The 26,927-nt window shown below is 38.1% G+C and overlaps 1 protein-coding gene across 1 annotated transcript in view; it reads left to right on the forward strand.

Annotated features, from left to right (window-relative positions):
* LOC145693930 (uncharacterized) overlaps window positions 1-23,920 on the forward strand; it is a 47,302-nt gene extending 23,382 nt beyond the window's left edge. The window contains exons 3-8 of the mRNA XM_081770088.1: window positions 5,170-5,370; window positions 8,739-8,941; window positions 11,628-11,777; window positions 14,832-14,949; window positions 18,503-18,599; window positions 23,579-23,920. Coding sequence (XP_081626214.1) covers window positions 5,170-5,370; window positions 8,739-8,941; window positions 11,628-11,777; window positions 14,832-14,949; window positions 18,503-18,591 — 761 coding nt within the window. The 3' untranslated portion in view covers window positions 18,592-18,599; window positions 23,579-23,920. The remainder of the gene's footprint in view (window positions 1-5,169; window positions 5,371-8,738; window positions 8,942-11,627; window positions 11,778-14,831; window positions 14,950-18,502; window positions 18,600-23,578) is intronic.
* Window positions 23,921-26,927: the final 3,007 nt, after the last annotated feature.

Below are 26,927 nucleotides of genomic sequence, written 5' to 3' on the forward strand. Positions count from 1 at the left end.
ATTAGGTAGATGGACATAAACATCAAGCACGCAATAAAAACATCCGAAGTGTAGCTCCTTCAACTAGGTTAATTAAAGACTTTGGTGCCGTCAAGTTCAAAAAGTGAAAGTGTAAAGGATAGATTCACAAGGATTTGTCATCATCTGACTTTCTTCAAACTTAGCACACATATCTAGACAGACACGACACTTTTTTTTTTTTTTTTTTTTCTCGGAAGATAGGTTAAAGGGGCCAAAGAGCCACTTTTCAAGAAAGGAAACCCTTGATTGAAAGGGTCTCATTAAAGAAATGAAACTGCCGATGCAAAGATTACTTCAAAGTAGGAAATACGTGTTTTATCGTTTCTGCGAGAAAAGGGTTACAGGGAGCAATGACAAATTTGCCGAGATTAATGCAGGCATCTACAACGTGTGACCTCTGATATTTTTTCGGAAACCGTTTGGTGGATGGACAAATCGGTGACCACGGATCCGATTATGTTTGTGGGCACACGTTTTGAAATATTTTTTGGCCCCAGGGTCCCAGACGGGTCTCATGTGAAACTATCTCCTTTATACTTTCACTTTTTTAGACTTGAGGGGGTTTTGACCCAAAATATTCAATTCTTCATACTCTTTCCTATGCAGGCGGCAATGGGCAGATACACGATCCACCATTCGTCGTTTCAGCAGAAGAAACCATTCAGAGCAATATAAAAAATTTGAAACGAAAACCTTCGGCACATATGGCTAGTGTTCGGGAAATGTCCGGAGACGAGAGGGACAGTCGAAATATAAATGTCTCGAACACAAAGCAGAAAGAATTATAAAAAAATGGGACAGTAACTTCTAAATGTTGACGGAAAGAAAACAAATTTTAAAATAAATGTTGTTATGAATATTACGGGGGGGGGTTCACGGTGACTCAGTGGTGGACCACTTACCTCTGGTGCGTGGGGTCCCTGGTTCAATTCCGACCAAGTAAGTTTGTAGTGGACAACAAGAGCGCCCATCAGGGGGCCAAGGTGGGGCGCTCGCCCCCCCTTACAGGAAATTGTACTTCAGAATATCGAAAATCCAATAGAATTTTTACATTAGTTACAGCAAAATTTGAAACTATTTTTGAAATGTCGCTTATACTTGCCCCTCCTTGGAAAGCACAACATGGGCGCCCTTGGTGGGCAACATTGTGTCCATGGGTTTTCTCTGGGTACTCTCGTTTTCTGCCACATTCTCATCCCACCAATCCTTCCATCATCATTCAGTTGATTTAATCATCGTCTCCATTAGCCTAAAGCGCATAAGCATGGGACGTTAAACTGAAAGATTTAATTTCGTTTCATGAATATCACGGTATTAATACACAAGTGAGGTATTATTTTTTTTTTTCTTTCATAGTTCCAATTTCAAAATATCTATTTTCCTTAAAGCAAACAGCATGATAGCATACATTGATGTACGCCATCTTCTGTTTTGTATTAGGGTTGTCAACCGTCCAGTATTTTACGAACAGTTCAGTTTTTGACCTCCTTGTCGGTGTTTGGTACGACAACAAAGCCGGACGTTAAATGTCCGGAAAGTGTTCCTCTGACTAGTCACCTCCAAGTGACTGCTATGTCGAACGCGTATTCAGTGTTACAAAGAATCTTTGGAGTCACGAAAGGAATCGTTTGTAGATGAACATGGTTAAAGCAGAGCTTATAATTTCACTTTCATATCGACCTGTTGTGCGCGGAATTTGCTGAAGAATTGAAGGCAGGAAAATTTACTGAATTTATTAAAACCGCTGAAGGCAGAGCCGTAACTGGTGGGGGCACTGGGCAACAGCTCTCCCAGGAAAGCTCCCCGCCGTTTGAGGGGGGGGGACGTTTTTAAGACAGAATTTTCTTCCTCCATATACGATACGAACATGAAATTATATAAATGAAGCATCAAATAGGTTCACTTACATAAACAAAACAGCACATAAAAGGTAAATAAAACAAAAATAAATCGTGGGCCCATTTCGATATATATTAGGAGCCCTAGAAATAATATTTATTCGAATGGCTTTGAGATTTGTCAATATTGTCCCCTTAATTAATTTGTCATGTATGGAACGGACTCAGTGGCGTAATTAACGACCCCGCAAGCTCCGAGGGCCAGGCCCGTATCCAGGGGGGTCTAGGGGGCCGGACCCCCCTAAATTTTTGCGCCCCCCCTAAAATTTTCACGGTAGGCTTGCAAATGAACTATAATATGGTGATGAACTATAATATTTTTGGATCGGGCCCCCCCTAACTTCAGCCGGGCCCCCTACATTTTTGGGCTGGCTACTGGCCTGCCGAGGGCCCCATAAAGAGTAAGAGAAAGATGGAAAAAGCGGGCCCAAGAATTATAGAAACAACTTTTTCTAGGGGACCCAAATACGCCTATCAATGCTTACCCCCCCCCCTCCTTCCGAAAAAATCTAAGTGACGGCGCTGGCTAAAGGTCAACAAAGGCACATTTTTAAGAGCGAAGCTAGCACTGCTTCATTATCAGCTATATCTTGCAATTAAATAATGCATTCAGATCCAGTAAAAGTATGTAGGCATTATGAGACATTACCTGCCCAAGTGAAGCTAGTAAGACACATTTTTCAAGTATATTTTATGCACGCCATAATTATATTGCCAATTCACTTGCCTTTTTTTTTTTTAAATACGACGTATTATTGATGGTAGACTACAAAAATTACATGTGCAGACTCAACCTAAACTGGAATAAGTAAATTTAATAAATGCTTCAAAAGTAACTTCGAACTCCGAATCGCTCATGTAAAGTAACCATTTTTAGATTATTCACATTTTTGACGAGCGATGACGTCACAATTTTAGGAGTGAGTACACGTACTCCTGGAAGGTGTCCAGTATTTCCTTTTTCAAAAGTTGGCAACCCTGTTTTGTATTAACATGTTGCACTTGTTATGGATAAAATGAATAAATTTGAGTTAGTGCTTTGGTGAATTTATAGCTCAGGCATAGGGGCGGATTCAGGACGACTTCTGGGGGGCGGTGGGTTGTAATACTGCTACTTAGAGTTACTTTTAAGAGCTCCAAACTCTGAGATGGGTTTTATTTATATATAAAATAAGAAAGTTTCCTCTTTTCGGGTGTGGGGGGGCGATAGTCCCGATCGCCCCCTCCCCTGAATTCGCCACTGCTCAGGCATATCCACTTTTACTTGTTTATTCGAAGCAGCAACGCTCCAAATGAATCGTAAGCACTGTTAATTTTAGTGGGAACAAAAAACGGTTTTTCGATTTTCTCCAAAACCGGTTCGGTTTTCACCGAAACCGGTTATCAGTTTCCTCCAAAACCGGTTCGGTTTTTCACCGGATTAGGTTTTCTTCCGTTTTTTTTTAAATTGTTCTATTTCTGACCAGAATAGTGTTTCGTTGTTCTCCGGAAACCGAATCCGTTTCCACAGAAATAGTTTTATGTGTTTTTCCAAAAGTTTTTACCGAAACCAATTTCGGTGAAAACCGAACCGGTTTTGAAGAAAACCGAAACCGGTTTTGGAGAAAACGGAAACCGGTTTCGGTAAGAAAAAACGAACTGTTTTTTTAATAAAACCGAAAAACCGAAACCGTTTCGGTGAAAACCCGAACCGGTTTTGGAGAAAACCGAAATGTCGGTTTTTCGGGTTTCGGTTTTTCTAGAAACCGGTTTCCGGTTTTTATTTTAAAAACCGGTTTTGCCCATCCCTAGTTGCCCATTTTTCTTGTACTGAACAGTCAACTGCCAAGTAACATATTACTTAAACTATCACAACCCGTCATATATTTAGACTACTCATTCCGATACTTCACACGTTACCGTATAAACTTTAGCATTCACGAGTACTATCAGTTGTGTGAGAAAATTGTTACTCCTTTACTGTATATAAATATTTTAGTTTAACGTCCTACAATTATGCCCTGTATGCAAAGGGAGACGGATGATTAAGGCAAGTGAATAATGATGAATGAATTGGTGAAATGAAAATGTAAAAGGAAACTTGGAGCACTGAGAGATAACGCACGGATATGATGTTGTCTACCACAAACTTACTTGGTCGGGGATCAAACTGAGACCCCACGCACTAGAGGTCAGCGCTCCACCACTGAGTCACCATGTCCCGTCCATACTATGAGATTTCCAAGTCGTGAACTGAGAGAGAATCCCCATTCCTCTGATTTGCAAACTCGGGCCCTTGATATTAACGCCATGGGGTGAAAATCAGGGTTAGAAATTTCCCACTAGATGCAGTAACAAAAAAAAAAAAAAAAAAACCTACCAACACGGCATTGGAGAGCCAACTGCAAGAAGTATGTTGATCCTGACTCAACATCGAACAAGTATGTACAAAATTAAAGAACCGCAAGGGGTTGACATTTTTAAGAAAGTACAAGAAAGTTCTCTCGATTTTTCACCCACCGCCTTCGAACATCGAGATGTCACCTGAGACGTGCCTGGAAGATCAAAAATAGTCCCCATCAGCATCTACGACCTTCTGCCAACGTTCTGGAAGGCTATGAATTCTATCGCGGTAGGACTTGGTGTTCCGCAAAGTGAAGAAGGTATCAAGTGCATTTTGCACCTCTACTTAGGATTTGAACTGGCGTCCTCTAAGGTGATTGTCCAAGGAATGAAACATATGATAACGGTGAAATGTCCGGAGAGTATGGCGGATGCAATAGTGTTTCCCATCCAAGGCGTGGAATGGTATTCAGGGTCATCCTAGCCACATGGGGCTTAGCGTTGTCCTCTCACAGAAGGACCCTGTGCGGCATGTCCGGCATGTGGTGCGTCTTCGAATGTTTCGTTACTTCCTTAAACTTGTTAAACCACCACTGTACTGTCCACGTACTCACGACACGCTTACCAAAGGCCCGGCATATATTCCGCCCCACTGCAGCGGCGTTTGACCCCAGTTTGAACTCGTACAGCATACACGCCCTTATGACGCTCTGTGGAGGTTCCATGTTTACTCTGTCCTTACACAAGTTCACGGTGTAACTGAACTGCCACAACCAGGTAGTATGGTGGATATACCCACAACAACAACTGACTTTCGCCTTATCTCCATTCGCATTCAACTCACAGTGTGAGGGCCAGCAAATCTCCACAGAAAGCGAAGAACTTACTTTGTTACCTTTATACAAATAACTTGGATTTGCTCTTGCAGATGTCCGCACCGAAGGTTTATTCCAATGGAGAGGAAGACCAGAAACTAGGAAGAAGATCTTTGCCAGTCTCTTGAAAGGTGAAATAACTCGTTTACGACGTCTAGATGGCTCTGTGATCGAATGCGCTGCCGCTCTTCAGATGTTTCTCTCACATTTGAGGCAACCGCTAATACCAACGCGGGTACAGCAGTTAGTACTGGGTGAGTTTAATATAAATAGATAAAGATAGATATAACGTTTAAGTAACGCCACAACTTGGGAACTTTATTTGGAGAGCAAGCAGTATTTTTGTGTCGCCTAGAAAAATATGAAAGATCATCCAATTATGCCACTAGTGAAGTGCCCACGCTTGAATAAAATTTCAATTACGCTCTTACACTAATTTAGGAAGCTGAATCCAAAGAATATATTTTAAAACTTATCCCTCTATGGCGTCACGAAGAAAATATCCTCAAAGTTGGAGTCTTTAAACTACCGTTCACGATGCGTGACCCATAGACTGATACGTTTTACCATGGTTCCATGACTTTAGCACCCTCAAATTAGCACTCAATAAAAATTTATCTAAGCGTAGGCACTTTTTACTATTGACATGATCGGATATTCTTTGCCTCCCCCTAGAATTTAGGACCTTATTAAACATTTTTATTACTTCTAGGGGTCCTAGGTGGCCTTACACTGCGAAACAGTGGCGTAGACAGAATCTCATCAGGGGAGGCTCACACAGCCAATAACTGATCGCCGCACAGGGCCAAATTAACATATTCTCACACCCATAGTTAAACTTCATCCCCCCTTACCTCAAAGAAAATATAGTACTTGTGTTCAGGCCCGTATCCATGGGGGTCTAGGGGGACCGGGCACCCCCTAAATTTTTGCTGGCCCCCGAAAATTTCACGGAAGGCTTGGAAATGAAAATGAATTATAATATGGTGATGAACTATAATATGATTGGATCCGGGCCCCCTAACTTCAGCCGCTCCCCCCCCTACATTTTTGGGCTGGCTACCGGCTGCTTGTGTTGTAAATTGCAATGACCAAATTATCATCACAATGGATTCTGTATTTAGTCTCGACTGCAGAAAATCTCGTTGTTGAACGCACGTTTATAAGCCGGATCACTCTAAAAGATAACAATGTATTGTAATATGTAATACAGAAACGCCCACACAGGAAATTTCTAGTACAATAGATCAATTTATTTTGTAACATACTAGACGGTAAAGAGGAAGTCAAATAGGCCTATGTGGCCATAGGCTCCACCTAATTAGCCTAGGCGCTAATTTAAGCCTGACCACCATAAGCGGCACTGTTGTGCGCCATGTGGATGGCCAGAGTATTATGGTTTTCAGTTTACTTTAGTTACACGGTATTGAGAAACTAATAGAGGAAAGTTGTATTAAACTTCGCTACAGCTTATAAAGATATCTGGCCGGCCAGAATGGCGCTCTATCTACCCGATGACGTGAGATTCGCCAATCACCGCCCAAACACCATTATTCTTGGCCTTCTGAACTCGACTTTGATAGCTCTTAATTCAGATAGCTTCCTAATTGCCTCATGATTCTGAATCAACACTGGAGAATTTTAGTACTATCACTGGAAGTAATAAGGCCTAACATCAGAATTACGCACACTAACAATTCAACTAAGGTGGAGCTCATTAAGGGGGCAGACTACTAAATATTTTTCAAAAGCTAACAATTTTTCTTTTGCCAGTTTTTCGTAAGTGAAAAGAGATAATGAAATGTAACTTACCTCAATAATAGATAATGTTATACTACACCCGAAAATACGAATCGGAAGAATTTTCAGTGTTGCCATCCATAGAAATTACAGTGTGACCAGAATTTGAATTACCCAAAAATCTAGGTTATGGTAGTGACTAGAAAAATGAACTCAACGGCAATTGGTAACTTATCATGCTGTCTATGTTCCTTGTTAACTACTTTTTAAATAATATTTGTATTTTAATCCTACTGTTCATTAAAACTTATTTATTTTGTACTCTTTATTACAAAATAAATACCAAATATTTGCATTTTAATTCTACTGTTCATTAAAACTTATTTATTTTGTACTCTTTATTACAAAATAAATACAAAATATTATTTAAAATGTAGTTAGCAAGGAACATAGACAGTATGATAAGTCACCAATTGCCGTTGAGTTCATTTTTTTAGCTGCTGCCATAACCTAGATTTTTGGGTAATTCAAATTCTGGTCACACTGTAATTTCTATGGATTGCAACACTGAAAATTCTTCCGATTCGTATTTTCGGGTGTAGAAAATTGAGGTAAGTTACATTTCATTATCTGTTTTCACTTACGAAAAACTGGCAAAAAAAAAAAAAAATTGTTAGCTTTTGAAAAATATTTAGTAGTCTGCCCCCTTAATATAAAAACAATATATACAGAGTCCGCCAGCGTACTCTTTGTCATCCTATATCAGGGTACTGGCATTGACAATTGTTGTGAAATTTAAATATGTTGTAGTATGGTTTTTCGCCCAACAGATGTCGGTTTGTCAAATGTTTTTAGTTAAAATTACGTTGTAGTGCGGTTTTTCGCTCAACAGATGTCGGTACTGTCAGCTGACAGCTCAACAGATGTCGGTTAGTGCGATAAGATTGTGAGATTTGTAAATATCGCAAATCGTTCCATGCGCCTCAAACTTGTCAACAATGCATTTGATGCGATAAACATACATTTTCTTCTTTAATGCCTTCTATTTGCAATTGAAGTTAATAAATTTTGATACATATGCCACAGAGGAAGAAAACGAAAAGATGAAGGATACTAGATATACAGTATTAATATGTTGAAACTTCCTCCAGATCGAGAGCTTCAAGGATTTTTTTTAACATGTCTAGTGCGAGACATGGCTAATAAGATTTTTTTTAAGATGCGAAACGGGAATACTCCGAGAAGACCCACGGACAGATACTATTGTGCTGCCAAAATGTCTTGAGCCGTGGCAAAAATGCGAATACTCACACCCACGCGTTGAGCCAACAAGGGTTCAGCTGTTGCTAACCGAGAGAAAGCGAGTGTAATAATACCTTCAGCCGATAACAGCGCTTGTAACGGAAGACTAGGGATCAAGTCAACGTGGTATGTCTATAGCTCGAAAGTTAATATAGTTTGAAGAATAACGAATGACCAGCCTGACAACAAATGTAAGTACCACTTTTAGGATGGTATTCTGTATAAAATGGTACTTATAAAGGAATGTTACGAGCTAATAAACTGGGTACATACCTTCAAATTCTCACAACATAAGCAACTCTCAGTTTATTCACACACCTTATGGTAGAAAAAGCGCGAATGTTAATAATAACCTTTTATTTTAAAATCCTAACAAATCACTTTTTACACAGGTTAATTTTAATCGTGGCTTACGAGGTTATTAATAACCCCCAGAGGTTGTTCTTGTAAGCATCACGCTTAGACAATCGGAAATTTTGGCGTGGGATACCAAAATAACCTTGTCTGATAATATTTCTGGTAATTGCATCATGAAATTATTTTACAACCCGTTTCTAATAATTTTCTTGATATTCTACAGCTGAAAATCCAGGCGTTCCTGAAACAACTGTGGCTTGTGATGCGTTGGGGCTCCTTCGACAAGATCTCTCTGGCCGCCATCTTGAGCTACTTACCTCGTTGTTAGATCTACTGAACGAAGCTACCCGAAATAATCCGACTAGTAACGAATTACACGGATGCAATCTGCCAGTTCTTTTATTGCCTATTTTCTTCGATCTCAAAGTAAGTACAAAGAAAATAAGTTTGTAAAATATGCAATCAAGATAACCTAAAGTTGTAAATTTCTAGGGTATTGTTTAGTTTCTTCCCCAAATCACGAGGTTGTGACATTGGTTCACTTTGTAGTGATTACGATTCGAGGTTAGGTTAGGTTAGGAAGGTTTATATGGTTGCACTTGACCGTGAATGGATTTGTGGGAGATACTAAATGCCATCCAAATTCAACGCTATTATGATACTAGTGTTTAACGAAAAGAAAATGTCTAAACATCAGTTACGTACCTCCTTGAGTAGAACAAAATGAATGCGTCAGTGTAAAAGCTTATGCGTAAGTTTTTGAGAAAATTGTTATAAGTTGGAGGAAACATATAAGGAGAAAAGGATGGTAACATTACAGAATAGATGTGGTGCTGATTGAGGTACACAGGGTGTAACAAAAAGATACTGCAAAATTTGAGTGGTGGATTCCTTATGAGTAGACAAGCAAAAACAAAGTTCATATGACCATATATCGGGAAATGCATCGTTACAGAGTTACGACTATTGAGCCGTCTAACGGTGTGAAATAGTCACATTCTGGATGCCCTTTAATGTGACTCAATTTAAACCTCAATAACTCAGCCCCTAATTAAGTAAAGAAGATAATTTTGGTAGCAATATGTTCCTGAAGGATAAGTGTATCTCCAACGGGGAAGCAGTGCCCCGTAGCATATTTGAGTTTTTGTTTGGTTCATTTATCTTCAACCATTTTCGAGATATTACCGTGGAAAGATAAAAATGGGCCACCCTGTATATTATTTCATACAACCAATACAGCCAAGAGACAACAAATACACTAAATTATTTTTCGACATCGTCTTCATATCGGTTGAGGCAGTTATCACATCGTGGAATGAGTTTTAAGATACCCTCCTGGTAAAAAAAAAAAAAAACTGTCCGTGCGTGTTCAGCCACGTTGTCACTAAGTGTTTCACCTACTCGTCTGAAGCAAAGCTACGGCCCTTCAAGTGTGGGAAGAGGTGAAAGTCGCTTGGAGCGAGGTCCTGGCCATAGGGAGGATGCTCAATGATGTCTTAGCGAAACTGCTTCAACAACGTGGTGGTCCTCTGGGCTGATGACGTTTTCTCTACTAGCCGCAAACTTTCGACACCATTCTGTGACATGCTGTCGAGACATTACAATCTCTCTGTAAACCTCTACCAGCTACCGGTGAATTTCAGCCGCGGTTAAATGTTTATCTCACAGAAATCGAACAACTGAAGGGACTTCTTTGCGAGATCAGTTTTCCAAACGAGTCGCCATTAGGGATGGCCACATTTTTTCGAAAAATGAATTTATCGAAAACGAAAAATTTTTCGAAAACGAATTTTTTTCGAAAAACAAAAAACGAAATTTTTCGAAAAGAAAAACGAATTTTTTTTTGAAAAACGGAAAACGATTTTTTTTCGAAAAATGAAATTTCCGAAAATCGAAAAACAGATTTTTCGAAAAAGGCCATCCCTAGTCGCTATTTGTGTTTACATACGACTAGTGCCGTAGGTGTCATGTGGCTGGAACTCTGCACAGTTGCCAACTCCATGTATTAAAATTTCTGCAGACTCCTCATTCCTCTATAACAGACTAAACGCCAGAAATACCGTCCTTGTAACTTTGTTTCTGATCCTCCCTCGTATATCAATACAGCTGCTTTGATTCATGAGAGACATTTTCCCAAAACAGCTTTATACAAACTAAATGCATGTTTATACTGCCGAACATTGAAGCTGAAGATCAACAAAAGATTTATAACTTAGGTTCCTTTGCAATTCTTGGCAGCCTAATACTAAGCGAATGCTCAGATTCTTAACAGAGAAAGCACATTAATAATGTTTTGTATTCTAATTAATTGAGACAGAGTTTTGTAGAACTATCTACATAGTCTCGTCGATGCCCATAAATAGCTGAGAAATTAGATAACCAGTTAGGAGACTTCTGAGTTTTTATGCACTTTTGTAAACTGTTTATCTGTGCTTACTGAATGAGAACTGTGGCTATTTGGACCTTCTTAAAATAGGAGATACGTTTGAATACGGGTATTTCCGTACCCTTAATAGATTTATTGTTTACAATTTTGTGAAGAAGTGAAATCTTTATGTCCATTAGGCTAAGGCAGATAAGTGATTAAGGCAAGCGAATAATGATAGAAGTAATGGTGGAATGATAATGTGGGAATACCCTGAAAAAAACCACGAACACGATGTTGTCCACCACAAACTTACTTGCCGGGGGATCGAACCAGGAACCCAACACACCAGAGGTAAGCGCTCTACCACTGAACCATCGTGCAATTTTGTTAGGGATGCGCACGAGACAAGATTTGTGGCTGTCTCGTCTCAAAAATGTGCTGTAAAAGTGATGTCTCGACTCGAAAAATGTATATTTCCCTATTGGAAGAGCAGTGTCTCGACTCGAATTTTGTCAGGAAAATCCTGTCTCAACTCGTCTCGTGCGCATCCCTAAATTTTGTGATTAATACTTTTCCAATGTATTTTTAAAATGTGAATATCATAAATTAAAAATTAAACCTTTCTCATATTTTTTAAAATAAAAATAATAAAATTACACAACTGACACATAAGCCTATGTTTCTTTATTTAATGCTATTTAGATTTATTATGAATATTTTACTTAACCTTTGTTTTTTATATAGCCTGAGGTAACGAGCCGCTGGAAGCAAGTGGCAGCTACTTTCCACGAACTCATAATTGTTTCTCCGATGTGGTTGGGAACGACTGACACAGTGCCAATAAGCGACTCGGATACTTCAACAGCGTCGTCATCAGAGCCTGCAGGCTACACGGTAAGAGAAACTGGCACCAAGACGCTCAAAATGTCTTTTCAACTCATTCTGAAACGCGGGACCTATCATTGAGGGTTTCTTCCGACCAGTGTTCCTCTTCGTTGATGTAATTTTGCCGTGAGTTTTATAGGATGTCATCATCTTGGTCACTGTCCCTCGCAACTCACCCAACACATCTCCACTTTTACCACGCTCTCAGCACATAACTGAGCGCCAACAATTTGCCCTCTTAGCAAATCAAAGAGGTTGTCAATTTTACATTTTCACCGTTTGCTCAGATTACTGCACACTGCTGTTCTACAACCTCTTACGTAGTACGGAATTTGACGTAACAGTCCGTTGCTACTGTCTCCATCTGATAGTTGCTTACTCAGACATACATCTGACATGTTTTCAACTTCAGGTGCACGTAGAAAAGAATAATCTGTAATCTGGAGATGCGCTATGTAAATTTGATAACTTTCGGATCAAGAGCCCGACCCCGGCCATAGAAAACATCATGCAGCGAACATACACAGTCATCTATAGAGCGGGCAAGTATATAGTCACGACCAACGGCGCAAATCTGTTTCAACATTTGGGGGAGGACGGGTAAGATCGTTCCCATCTGTATATATATATATATATATATATATATATATATATATATATATATATATATATATATATATATATATATATATATATATATATATATATATATTCTTTTAAGTGATGTTCAAAATATTTATGAAGTTGAAAAACAATGCTTGGAGGATCAGGGGAGCAGAACTGTCTTCAATATTGGGAGGCGGGCAGATTGAGGCTTATTCTGGGGTGACATCAATTTCATCTCACTTTCCTTTGTGGCAATTGGACACTAATAATCACATTTCTCCCCCTCCCCCAAAAAACGCATTTAAAATCGGAGTATTGGGGGACAGTCTAAGGGCGCCGATTGTGGAGGGGCCGAAGGGGAACGCCCCCAAAGCTCATGTGGGCCCCTATTGTATTTATGAATATACAATATTTGGCATAATTTGAGTGCAATTTGTCTTGAAATCTTCATATATATATATATATATATATATATATATATATATATATATATATATATATATATATATATATATATATATATATATATATATACCTTCTGCATCTGAATGGGCCCCCCAAATTTACAGAGAAATCGGCGCCCTTGGGATAGTCCCCCTCATCCCCACCGGGATTTGCGCCAATGCTCATGACTGTAGGGAATATACTGCCATCTCCAGAGTGTGAATACTACACGACATGTGAACAATAGGCCTACGTATGGCAGGACGCTAGATGTAAGGAAAAATTGTTAGTGGAAGCTGGAATTGAACCAGGAACCTCACGCCTACAAATGTGCCCTCTACCGCTGAGCCACCACGGCTCACAATTTGGAAAGTTGAGAGCAAATAGTAGTAGTAATAGAGGCTAACATTTTATTTCCGAGAGAGATAATAAGAAACACTTCCTAAAGGAACTAGGTATTGTAAAAGAGTATAATCCATGTGTAAAAGGCCAATAGCATTTATAACAGAACTGTATACGACAAAAATGATATCGATTATAAAAATGAAATATTTCAGATTTAAGTTCCAAGGTTATGCCGTGTAGAATAAAGGAAACGGTGATGATGAAAAATTAGTGAAATGAAGAAAGTAGGAGGAAACGAGAAAGCCCCGAAACAACTCACACACATTTCTCAAGTCCACCACAAAGCCCACTTGTGCAAGTTAGGATCGAACCAGGGACGCCTGGCACGAGATGTGGACACTCTACCACTGAGCCAACGCGGCCTTTAAATCAACTACAGGAAAAGACCAAATGGTTACTTGTGTACTCAGAATAATCTCACAATCACAGCTAGGAGAAGGTTGTATTCAGTGCCGGTAACAGCAGGAAAGAGTGAGGGCAGAGTTACCTGTTTGTGGGCGATTGACGTCAAAGGCATTACACGTACCACAAAAGAAAAGTTTACGTCAAGTAACAGGCGTTTCCCTGTTCAATCACACTTTCTTATTCCCTGTCAATTTCCCGTATGTTTCACTTTCTGTATACTACGGTGATAAGTATACATTCTCCGTATATACGTCGTCTTCAGACATATATTTGTTTTCTCCAGCCATGCACGAAACACGGTATCACTCCTCGTGTTTCTATTATTTTGATAACTATATATATATATATATATATATATATATATATATATATATATATATATATATATATATATATATGTGTGTGTGTGTGTGTGTGTGTGTGTGTGTGTCTCAAAAGTCCCCTGGCATAATGTAACTGTTATTATGTTAAATGAAAAATGCAACGTTCCCATTTACCTGGGGCTGGGAGAGAGAAGGACAGGACAGGAGGTGGACAAATTTTGTAAGAGTGTGGTGAATGGGGACATGTTTGAAATGGGGGCTGGCCATCGACATGTTAGCATAACAGACAGTAACTTCATTCATTTATGTTGTGGATCCAGGTAAATGGCAACGTTTCATTTTCTTTTAACATTGGGCATAAAGAATGTACAGCCCAAACGGCTCGACCGATAAAAAAAAAATTCCATCACTTTAGATTGAAAACGTCATATTTGGAGACGGTTTCCTGCTTGTAATGTTATTTTGTTGTAGTTCTGAAAACAGAGTTACCCAATGTCAGGGGACTTTGGAGACACTATATATATATATACAGTTTGTACATTTTTTATCTTGTTAATGGAAGATATATATATATATACATTCCATTTACAAGAAAAAACTGTACCTCTGATAAAATATTAATACTAATTGGAGAATATTGTCAATAATGAAACAATTTCAGTAACAAGAAAACTTTAACCTACTGGCAGTAAAATTCTTGCACTCATAGGAATACTGCTGTATTAATATTAACATAATTAACCTGACCTTGAACGATGCAGTCTACTGCAGATGTATTGCACATTCTACAATCCTTAATTACATCAGTAAGCGATTATAAACGATTATTAAAATTATTAAAATCGATTAAAATTATAAACGATTTCTTTCTTGCTTGCAGAGCAGCGTGAGTACATATGAATCGAGAACGCAGAATTTATTCAATCTACGCAGAATTCGGAGTGCAGTTGCATTGAGACTAAGAGAAGAACTTCAGCATGATTTACGCCCATTGCCAGGTAAAATTAATTTTATCATATTATCCTTATTAATTCAGCATCTCAAGGTTTACGTACGAGGATTTTTTTTTTTTAATTCATCAGAAAAAAAAGTCTCACATTTCTTTTACCAGTTTATGAATCAGATCCGAAAAAATCGTTTATAAATTTATGAACCAGCTCAGATAAAATCGTATGAATCTGTTCTCAAATATAGTTTCAGGCAAGCCCATAGCCAGCCCAAAAATTCAGGGGGGGCGATCCGACGATATTATAGTTTATCATCATGTCATGTTTCTTTTGCAAGCTTACCTTGAAAATTTAAAGGAGGAAAGTAATAAAATAGGGAGATACGGCCCACCTTAATCCCCCCATGGATATGAGCTTGTCAGGTAGGCCCGTAGCCAGCACAAAAATCCAGGAGAGACGGTAGAAGTTAGGCCCGATCCAATCATATTATAGTTCTTTAGCATGTTTTCATTAAAATTTTACTGGGAGCAGTTAAAATTTAGGGATCGGCTCCTAGTGTTTACAGACCTAGTAATTCGGTAATAGGAAGGACATTCGTAGTCTGATCTGGAGTCTTATTTTGTATCGGTTCTCACACAGCAACGTAAGAAAAAAACAAAAGTTATGCTGTATCGCAAAGTAAAATGCAAACTATGCGTTGCGTTGACGCAAACCGTTGGGGAATGAGGTCACTGATGTTTTTCTTAGTAATTTTGCCTTGAAATAAATATATATTACAAATTTTACTTAACAACACTGATATATTCAGAATCAAGGATCTTATAAAATAGAGGATCTGCCCTTACAACAAAATCTTGTACGTCACAGTTTCGCCACCCCTACTCTGCCCACTCCGCCCAATAGGATTGCAATGTTTTGAGCCAACAATCATGGCGGAAAAGAAAGTAGCCAATCAGATGATGGCAGAAACGAGAGTAGCCAATCAGACGTGTCGATGCTCGTTTGTATTTTGGCTTCAACGATTTAATAGGATGAAGATACATATGGACAGATCCTCTATTTATAACATCCTTGTTCAGAATGTAACTTTTTGTGTTAAATTAAGTGACTTCTTGTGGTGACAGATAGTGAATTACAGAAAGAAAAGGGAAAGTAAATGTGTTGGTTTTCGTGTAATAGCGAATAATTATCGAAGTTCTGCGCGGGAAGGTGCGTGTGGCATTGAAATTCATTGCTCCTTTTTATTTTCGTCTTTGATTTGACTTAAAATAATCACAGGATCAGTTTAGTATATCGCATTACGCTCTTCAAGATTCATCCATCTTGACCAAACTTCGTATGAAGTAGATCTTGACATCCGTAGTAAGCATGTGAAATACCGGCAAGTCTTTACTTCAAGCAAGGCAGTGACAGGAAACGATTCATCTGATCCGGTTCCCGCAGTTACAGTTACAGTTCCCAAGAACGAAAGACAGAAAATAACGTGTGCTGCGCGACTGTAACCCGCCTTTACTCGTTAACGCCCGCTCGGCAATACTATGTGAATCAGGAACAGCAACAACATCTAGTGAGAAAACATAAAACCATCCACGTGAATTAGGAACAGCAAGGGAACCAGTGACAACTTGTGAATAATACTAACAGTGACAGGATATCACCGCCTTGTTCAAAGTGAGGAGTTATCGTCAAGACGAGAAGTAGACTACATTTTCAAATTCCAGATGGGACAAGAAACATGATAATTCTCGTCTCGTTTTCAAGACTAGACAAGAAGTTTCACGAGCCTTGTGAGTAACACTAGTCTTAGATCTCAAACACTGTTTTAGTGTTACATAATTCCAGTCCCGTAGCCAGCCCTAAAACTTAGGGGGGGCGGCTGAAGTTAGGGGGGGCCGATCCAATCATATGATAGTTCATCACCATATTATAGTTCTTTTGCAAGCCTACTGTAAAACTTTTAGGAGACCAGCAAAATTTAGGGGGGGCCGTCCCCCCCTAGACACCCCTGGATACGGGCCTGCATGATTCATAAGATAAAACTATAAATTTGTAAAGTGATGGTAAATACAACGAAAAACCATTTTTTATCAAGGTAAAGGCTTCCAACAATAAATATGGTTTGAATGCTGTTATGTCACATCTCCGTGAAGCTCTTATGACGCAAAATTATTAACATATTTTTATAGCTCGTTGATATACAGGGTGGCCACAAAGTCCCGTTACCCTGAAAATAAGTAACATAAACCACTAAACGCAGTTAAAAAAACTACACGGAAAGAACTGAATGGCATGAACAACAATGCTTTTGGGAAGTTTTATTGAGATAGGAGACATTAAATGTCCAAAGGATCAGTCTGTCGACCGTCATTCTCATGACAAAGGATAATACGCCGCCAGGTTCCGTGTGACATTTTGCAGAGCATTGCAGATGTAACTTGAGTGAAAGCTTGTTTCACATCTTCTGTCAGTTCGGCAGTAGTATCGTAACGGTTTTGTAAAACAATGCCCTTTGTGAACTCCCATGGCGCATTATCGCAGGTAGTAAGGTCTGGTATTCGTGGTGGCCAGGCAAGTGATGCGGCCACATCCGGACTACCATGACCAGTCCAACGCTCAGGAAAGACTTCCGTAAGATATTGGCATACGACAAGGGCATAATGGTCAGGTGCCCAATCATGCTTAAAGGAACATATCTCTCTGATTCCGTGCTCCTCCAAGAGAGATGTTCCTGATCTTGTGTACGGTCTGTCATTTCTTTATTTATTTTTCACATTTCCTGTGGTGAATAGTTTCTATTCCCATTCTAAAAGTGTTTGTTTTGGGAAAGAATCTCGTTGAAATCTTGTCCGAAAATCTGCACGCATTTCTGCCAGTGTCTTACCTGTGTCTTTCCTCTCTTCCACCCAAGAACTTGCAATAACACCTTCTTCAATACTGTAACTAGAAGTATCATCCATCGTTCACACAAGCTAAAACAATGGAAAATCTTACATTAGCATTTATCAAGGCCTAACGGGACTTTGTGGCCACCCTGTATAATTATATTCTAATGAGTCGTTTCTAAGAAAAATGAATTTTATGGTACATAAACTATGTCATTTGTTGCCAACAATAATCGATAGTTTTTTTTTCCTTGAAACAGATGGTATATTTACTGAACATGTAAGAAAATACACTGTTAATTAACGGTTGTATCTGTCTTCTTGTTTCAGTGACATACACATTGCTAACACTGACGCACATACTCAGGGCCATATTTAACATTTTTGTTGTCCCGGAAAATTAGAATGATGGTGCCCGTCAACATCAATGTTTGCTGCCAAATTTCTGTAATTCACAGAATTGGATTACTGCTCTGACAAAATTTTCCACCCTCAAATATTTCCGCCTTGGGCCATGGGCCATGTCGACGCATGCGCAAAAACGGCCCTGCACACACTACTTGTAAAACTCTGAACAAAGTGCCATAGCTGAAGAACTACACTTTTAAAATGTAATGTTTTTCAACTGCAGTACTCTGTTTCGAGTTTCATTTTTTTGAATGTGCATAAGTCTGAGTACGGAGTACTATTTTTAATACTAAATAAACGTTTTATATTACCAGGTGGTGAACCTTCTCCAGAAGAGCGATTGATGATTATCAATGGGAGACCAATCCAAAGCAGACTTCACTCTGTATTGCTCGGGCGATAAGATAACTTGTAAGAAATAACTTGGTATTTATTCTAGCTACTCTCAATTTATTTAATAGCACCTGTAGGGTAGTAGTGCTTTGTCTATACGACTGTGTTTCCAAAAGTTTCTAGCCTGATAATGAAATTTCACGCCACTGGTAAAAACCCGTTTATGGTATACAATACCATCTATGGAAGAAATAATGTATAAGTTTTCAACTATCTAGCTGCTTTAGTTCGTTGGAGGTAGTCTTTTAAATCAGTCGCTGTGCGTTGATCTCGTCTACTGCATGACAATGCTCCAGGACACACGGCTGTTAAAATCAAGGCTGTAGGAAAAGATTGTATCTTCGAGGAGATTCACCACCAACCATACAGCCCATATTTAGGTGAAAGACTGTAGCTTCGAGGAGATTCAGTACCCACCCTACAGCTCATATTTAGGTGATACTGTAGCTTCGAGGAGATTCAGTACCCACCCAACAGCCCATATTTAGGTGAAGGACTGTAGCTTCGAGGAGATTCACCACCCACCCAACAGCCTATATTTAGGTGAAAGACTGTAGCTTCGAGGAGATTCAGTACCCACCTAACAACCTATATTTAGGTGAAGGACTGTAGCTTCGAGGAGATTCAGTACCCACCCTACAGCCCATATTTAGGTGAAAGACTGTAGCTTCGAGGAGATTCACCACCCACCCAACAGCCTATATTTAGGTGAAAGACTGTAGCTTCGAGGAGATTCAGTACCCACCTAACAACCTATATTTAGGTGAAAGACTGTAGCTTCGAGGAGATTCACCACCCACCCAACAGCCCATATTTAGGTGAAAGACTGTAGCTTCGAGGAGATTCAGTACCCACCTAACAACCTATATTTAGGTGAAAGACTGTAGCTTCGAGGAGATTCACCACCCACCCAACAGCCCATATTTAGGTGAAAGACTGTAGCTTCGAGGAGATTCAGTACCCACCTAACAACCTATATTTAGGTGAAAGACTGTAGCTTCGAGGAGATTCACCACCCACCCAACAGCCTATATTTAGGTGAAAGACTAGCTTCGAGGATATTCAGTACCCACCTAATAATCTATATTTAGGTGAAAGACTGTAGCTTCGAGGAGATTCAGTACCTATCCAACAACCTATATTTAGGTGAAAGACTGTAGCTTCGAGGAGATTCAGTACCCACCCTACAGCCCATATTTAGGTGAAAGACTGTAGCTTCGAGGAGATTCAGTACCCACCCAACAGCCTATATTTAGGTGAAAGACTGTAGCTTCGAGGAGATTCAGCACCAACCCTATAGCCCATATTTAGGTGAAAGACTGTAGCTTCGAGGAGATTCAGCACCCACCCTACAACCCAAATTTAGCACTGTGACATTGACACAATAGTCCCGTGAACTGGAGTGTTGCCATACTGTATGCGAGCTACGCTCAGCATCAATTGACTGCCTCCAATGAACTGACGCAGTTAGATACTTAAAACTGATGATAATTCATACATACGTCCATAGATGACACTGTGTGTCAAAACGGCTTATTGCCAGTGGCGCAATATTTCAGTGTCAGGCCAGTGTTACTAGTTTGCGGGAAATTTCCCTAATCTAGGTAAATTTAGCAAAGGAGGGAGGAATGATTTTTTCAATAGAATGTGAAAGTCCAGGGAAATTCTAGCGCTGACTAATTAACCAATATAAATGCTTTAATTTTTTCTTCGTTTTTAAGAAATAAATCAATAGAATAGAGTTAGTTTGTGTGTGTGTGTTCAAAGTCGAATAATTTGCATCTATTATTGGCTAGGTGTATTTGTGTGTATTTTTTGTAAGAGAAAAAGTGAAGCGAAAAAGGTGAAAAATAGAAGCGAAAAAGGAAATGAATAAAATGAATGTAGTTGACACCAGGGCCGTGCCGTGGAAAATCAGCGCCGGGGCGAGAGTATACGACGGCGCCCCCATACATATATTCCAAGTAATTTTTCCTATCTTTTTTTCGTTTTTACTCCCGAATTTTTCGCCCCCTTACTTCGGCGCCCGGGGCTGTCGCCCCCCCCCCACGGCACGGCCCTGGTTTACACTTCCTTTAATATACGGTAGTTAAATTAATCGTATCACATAACTTCTATTATAGGCAAGGGCCGCGGTGACTTAGTGTTAGTGCGTTCACCTTTAATGCATTGAGGTCCTTGATTCGATCCCAGCTCGCGCCAAGTGTATTTTGTGGTGAACAAACACCGTGTACGTGGGCTTTCTCGGGGTTCTCCCACTGTCTTCATTCAACCATTTCCTTCATTTTTTATCATTACCGTCTCTTTTAGCCTAGTCGGTATAATTGTGGGACGTAAAACTTAAAAGATTTCATTTCATTTTTTTTCTATCATAGTCATTTGGTGCTTAACAAACTAGGAAAAATTTAATTTTAAAAAGGGAAAACAGTGTCAGTTGAGGGAAATTTTCTTAAGGAAATCTACGAACACTGTATCAGGCCGGAATCTTTTGGAAATACTTTTATATCTATAGGTAATTCATAATAGGCAGTGCCATGCCGCGGAAAATCAGCGCTCGGGGCGAGAGTATACGACGGCGCCTCCATACATATATTCCAAGTAATTTTTCCTTTCTTTTGCCCCCTTTTCTCCCGATTTTTTCGCCCCCCCCCCCCACGGCACGGCCCTGCATAATAGGTACCGTATAAGATTAGTTTTAAATATGAGAGATTCAGAGTTTAAAGTTTATGCAAATGTCAGCCCCTTCAAGATGTTCATAATTGAGACAGGCAAATTTTCTATCATATTACAAACTTAATTAGAATAGTACGGTATGCCTACTCAATAAATACATGAACTCTTACATATATACTAACAGCGGAAAATGGAACATGAGTAATATTTTGATGTAAGAGTTGTGAGATTGGTTCAAAAGTAAATTGATCCTCATAATTGATTAGTAAAAACATTTCACAAGTGAATTCTACATATTTTTCTTTTAATAGTCTATAATAACTAAAGAGAAATTACTTTTGTAAGTTAATAGTATATACATATACATACTATTAATAACTATAATAGGATACATTAAGGTTAATAGGATATATTAAGGATAATAGGATTGAATAATTTAACTTTGAGCATGGTCCTTTAAATTTGTAAACTAGCCTAGACATGTTTATTTCCAAAATATCCGTGGCCTTAGAACGAAGATAACCACACTTCATTCTGATGTGTTATTCTCAAACTCTGATCTAATTACTACTCATAAAACTAACTGGAAAATAAATATTATGATTCAGTTTTCCTTGAGGATCGCTACCATGTATATATAGGTGGTAGAAGATAAAAAAGAATGGAAACTAATGAGTGGGAGTCTTACTGATAATCTTGTAAAAACCATAAAATCATCATTATTATTTGTTTATCGAATAAAAATGTAGAACGACTAATTATTATGTGGGAAGTTAACCACAAATTTGTCCGTAAGTATCCAGGAAGTGTCCTGGTGTTCATACGACATCAATTACATAATGGTTTACAAATTAATTGTTTTTTTTTTTGTTTTTTTTTTATTCACCATTTCATCAAAAACTACATTTTGCACTTATTCATGCTATTTTGTTAAGTCAACAAGATATATCAATTGAAATATATCTAACCTTTGGACTTTTTTTCGTTGAACGTTAATCTTCTACAAATTTAAGTATACACTCTTTTTCGCGAAAATTTTACTCAATCCAAACACAAATTTTCATGACCCTGATTTAGGATCCAAATGTTTGTACAGGAAAACGTTTCACATGTGTACTAAGCCGGTTAACGTCCACAACTACGCTAAGTTAGATAAACGGCCCTTTTCAGGAGCAAAAACAGACATTCAACATAGCCATTTCTCGTAGCAAAAGCAACAGCCAATCAAGCGCCAGTATCCCTCAACCAATCAGAAGACAGCATTGCCCTCAACCAATCACAAGCTCTTATTTATGGATCTGCTCCTAAATAGTCTCTAACATGCTCACGTCTCCAGTCTCTTCATTACAATTCCTGAAGATGAATGCAATGTCGGCATTAGAAACGTCGGATTGCAATACCTTCATCTGGCTGATAGCCCGAGAAGAGTTACTAAAAGTTAGATCAAGTTCAGATATATTGGTCTGTGGAGGTACTTTCTTCTGATGTATACTGTGATTTTTAAAAAAGAAAAGAACGAAAATTCGCCAAACAATACCAAAACGTGTGATTTGCATGCACAATAAAAGCAAGCAATGTGAACAATAGATTAATTAATCCCTAAGAACTTATATGATTAGCTACTTACATTTCTTTCCTTTCAAAGAAATAAACGCGAGCTAGGCCATGTGAGTTGTGATGTTCGTCTATCTTCTCGAGGTTCTTCCATTTCCTCCCACATTCTGATTCCATCAATTTATTTCATAATCATTCACTTTCATTAATCAACCGTCTCCTTTGCGCTACAGGGCATAAGTGTTTTCTCTGACATTGTCATCACATGAATTCTTTTCATTATCATTCGTCTCCTTTACCCTCTCAAGGCATAAACATTTTCTCATTACTTGAATTCCTTTTGTTTTTATCTGTCTCCTTTACTCTACAAGGCATAAGCGTTTTCTCCAACATTCTCATCACATGAATTCCTTTCATTATCATCCGTCTCCTTTACCGTCTAAGGCATAAACATTTTCTCATTACTTGAATTCCTTTTGTTTTCATCTGTCTCCTTTACTTTACAAGGCATAAGCGTTTTCTCCAACATTCTCATCATATGAATTCTTTTCATTGTCATTCGTCTCCTTTATCCTACAAGGCATGAACGTGATATATAAAACTGGAAGATGTATTATTTTATACATACGCCTTTTATTTTTTTATTTTTAATGTTTAAGTATATTTTTTATTTGTTTGCCGTTAGTTTACTTCTGCCTTTGGCACAACTTTCTGCAAACTTGAATTCTAAACATAAATACTGTATTAATAAATAACGTTCTTTTTTCCAGGATAAATACTGCATGTGTCACTGCTTTACAAAGTAAAAAGAGAAAGAAGAAAAGATTTTTGTTTGGAATTTTCAAAATTAAAATTTTGAGTTTTACAACTATTTTTTTTTCTTCCTTTTGAAAATAAATAACTTTACATTAGCACCACCAAGTAGAAAAGTAGTTAAATTTCTATTGATTCTTTAATGTGAGTGAAATAGAGAGATGTATTAAACAGGTGTACTTATTGCTGCTGCTCTAACGTTGAAGACTCGCTGTTTTTAGCTGCAGATGCTGATTCAAAATCAAACATACATCTTATTGCTATTTTGTTTGGTATAATCTATAGAATTCAATTTTATTTTTTACAAAATAATAAAAATATTTTTTAAAAAAATACCAAAATACGATATATCTTTATTATAGTAATATATCGATAATTCGATGTTCCTTATAGTCTGAGCCTAAAAATAAATAAAATAAAATAAAATATAACAAATGACAATTGTTTCCGCAGTGCCTTGGAAGTCAGTTACATTGTTGTTATGATCTAATAACGAGAAAGAGTTCACTCCTAGACATTATTTAGTTACGTTCCGACAGCAGCGGGTAGTTATATGGCAGTACAATGGACGTCATTTGGGAGAAAGGAAGGAGCAATTCCTCCCCCCCCCCTCTCTCTCTCTCTCTGAGTTTTACACACATCTATTAGAAATATAACATATGGGAAAGCATGGCTGGAACTGAATAGAGATGGATGTTAATTGTTAATTTCTTTGTTCTTTAAATTACTGATTTTAAGATATTGCGATAAAATGATCAATGTATCAATAATGTATGACTACTATTGAAATATTTAAACACAAACTACACACACTTTCTTATTTGTGTTTGAGATGGACACAAGGCCTTTTTATTAAAATATCCATTAAATATTTAGTAAATATAGGCTCTGCTTTTCCATTTGTGCTCCACAATGTGAACCATGGGTGATATACTTTAATGAATATATAGCTAACACACGGATATAGCTTTAAAATGATTTGAAAATGTAGAGCACGCCACTTCCTGTTTTTTGAAGATGAGGACAGCCTTTGGGAAATCACGTGTACTGATTGCAAGCACCTGGAAGATTTTGTCGTAGATTTTGACAGCTCCAAATCAAGACATCCAGTGAATGAACTAGGAGTGCAATGATACCGGTAGTCTATTTTACTTTGATTGGTGTTGTTTTTATAAAGATAGAGAACGAAAATATTTTACTGTTCGAACATTTGAAAGAATACTTTTCTCTTAAGAGCTGAGGATGATGGTGGACAGGATTTAAAAGTAAAGTGTCTGAAGTGCCCGGCGGAAAATATTTATCAACAACTAGGGTAACATAATTAACGATTTACAGTAAAGGGTTAATATGAATAAACTGTTTTGATGAGCAGGCCTACTTTATTACTAGACAATAGTTTGCTGATGGTATGTAATATTGGAGTTCTTTCACATCAGTTTGCTTATACTAGAGTCCCGTTGATTATAGAGTAGTGTAATGTTTCTCTATATTCTTTATTTTTAATTTTACATAACATTGTTATTATTATATAATTAGTTTAGCAGAATAATTATAAGCAACCATTTTTTTCTAACGCATAGGGATATGCACGAGTCAAGCTAAAATTCGACTCGACTCGAATTCAAGTCGAGTTTCGAATCAAGTCAAGGGTAGTATCCTCGAGCCGAGTTCCGAGCCGATTCAGTTTTTCGCGCCGACTTTCGAGTCCAGTCGAGTTTGATAAATAGCTCGTTCGTTTTAAGTCGTCTTGAAATCATGGCCTGATTACACTGGAAAACGAAAGCCATGAGAAATGTAAGGTAAACAGTAATATGGGATACTCTTAGTGTTGCTCACGAGATGGGACACTGCTTGCATCTCGTCTCATCTCTATAGCGAGACCACAAGAGATTTTTTATAACAAGCTTAGCTCAGCTCGGCTCAACTGAGAAGATGGCTCGAGCTGGCTCACTTTGGGTGAACCATCGGCTCGAGCTGGCTTGGTAGGGATGAGCCATTTGCTCGGTTCGGCTCAACTGAGCTGTTGGCTCGGCTCACTTCTCGGTTCTTGTCGATAGTGAATGAGCTGTGAGTCGAGCTGCTCGAATCGTTGACATTCTAAACCCGAGCCGAGCAGTTTTGAAGATATTTGGCCAGTGTCTATAACTTTTAACAGCTTGAGCCCGAATACTCAACCTAGACCCTCAACCCAAATTCAGAAGCTCGTGAACAATGTCCTTGACTCCTAGACTTCACGACTACCGAGGTTGGCAATCAACTAGCTTTTTAGTATTCAAATACAAACCGCCTATCTTTCTTTTTATATACAGTGTTGTTATAATTAATAATAATAATAATAATAATAATAATAATAATAATAATAATAATAATAATAATAATAATAATAATAATAATAATAATAATAATAATAATAATAGCGGTAGTAACAGTAGTACGGAAAATTGAAGTCATATTTTTTTCACATTTTTAAAGTTTCGGACCTAAAAGTAACGCGTTAGTAACGCGTTACTTTCGAAGTAAAGTAACAGTTACTTTTTGGGGGCAAGTAACGCGTTACTAACGCGTTACATTTTAAGAGAAAGTAAAGTAACTTGTAACGCGTTACATTTTTACAAGTAACTTACCCAACACTGATAACACAAGGCCTATAATGCTAGCTCTATATATATATTGGTGTTTACTTAGTCTGATGTAGGGAAGATCTAGTTCATTTGTTTAGCTAGTATCATATGAGTGAACAGTACTTCGAATAACATAACTTACACAGTTTTCTTTGACATACATAAGGGAGTTTAGTATATACATGGAGGAAATGATCATTATTTCAAAATCTTTGAAAAAGTGCCTACAAGATTCTCTTTCTGGAATTCCTGTTATTGTTCTTATAGTTTTTTTTTTCATTTAAATATTGTTTGTGCCCTGGAAGAATTACTCCATAATAAAATACCATATGTCGAATGAGAAAGGAAGTATGCATAATATGCAGTGATTAATAGATTTTTACTTACAGAAGTCTTTAATTTATATAATACATACACTGCTCTTCATAATTGTTTACATAGTTGCATACTATGCACATTCCAGTTTAATTTCGCATCTAAGTGTATCCCTAATAGATTAACTGAGGAACAGTCTGCGTCAATCATGGAACTATTGAGATGAAAATATAACGTCTCTGTTTCATTATGATTCAATTTTAAATTACTGTAAAACACAGTCAAGTGGAAGACTTATTTATTGCCTCATTATTGTTGTTCATATTGTGCTAACATTATTGTTTTGTGTTATAAGTGTCGTATCATTGCC

The sequence above is a fragment of the Thermobia domestica genome, chromosome 9, assembly GCF_964235325.1.
Source record: "Thermobia domestica chromosome 9, izTheDome1.hap1.1, whole genome shotgun sequence".
In the NCBI taxonomy this organism is placed as follows: Eukaryota; Metazoa; Arthropoda; class Insecta; order Zygentoma; family Lepismatidae; genus Thermobia; species Thermobia domestica.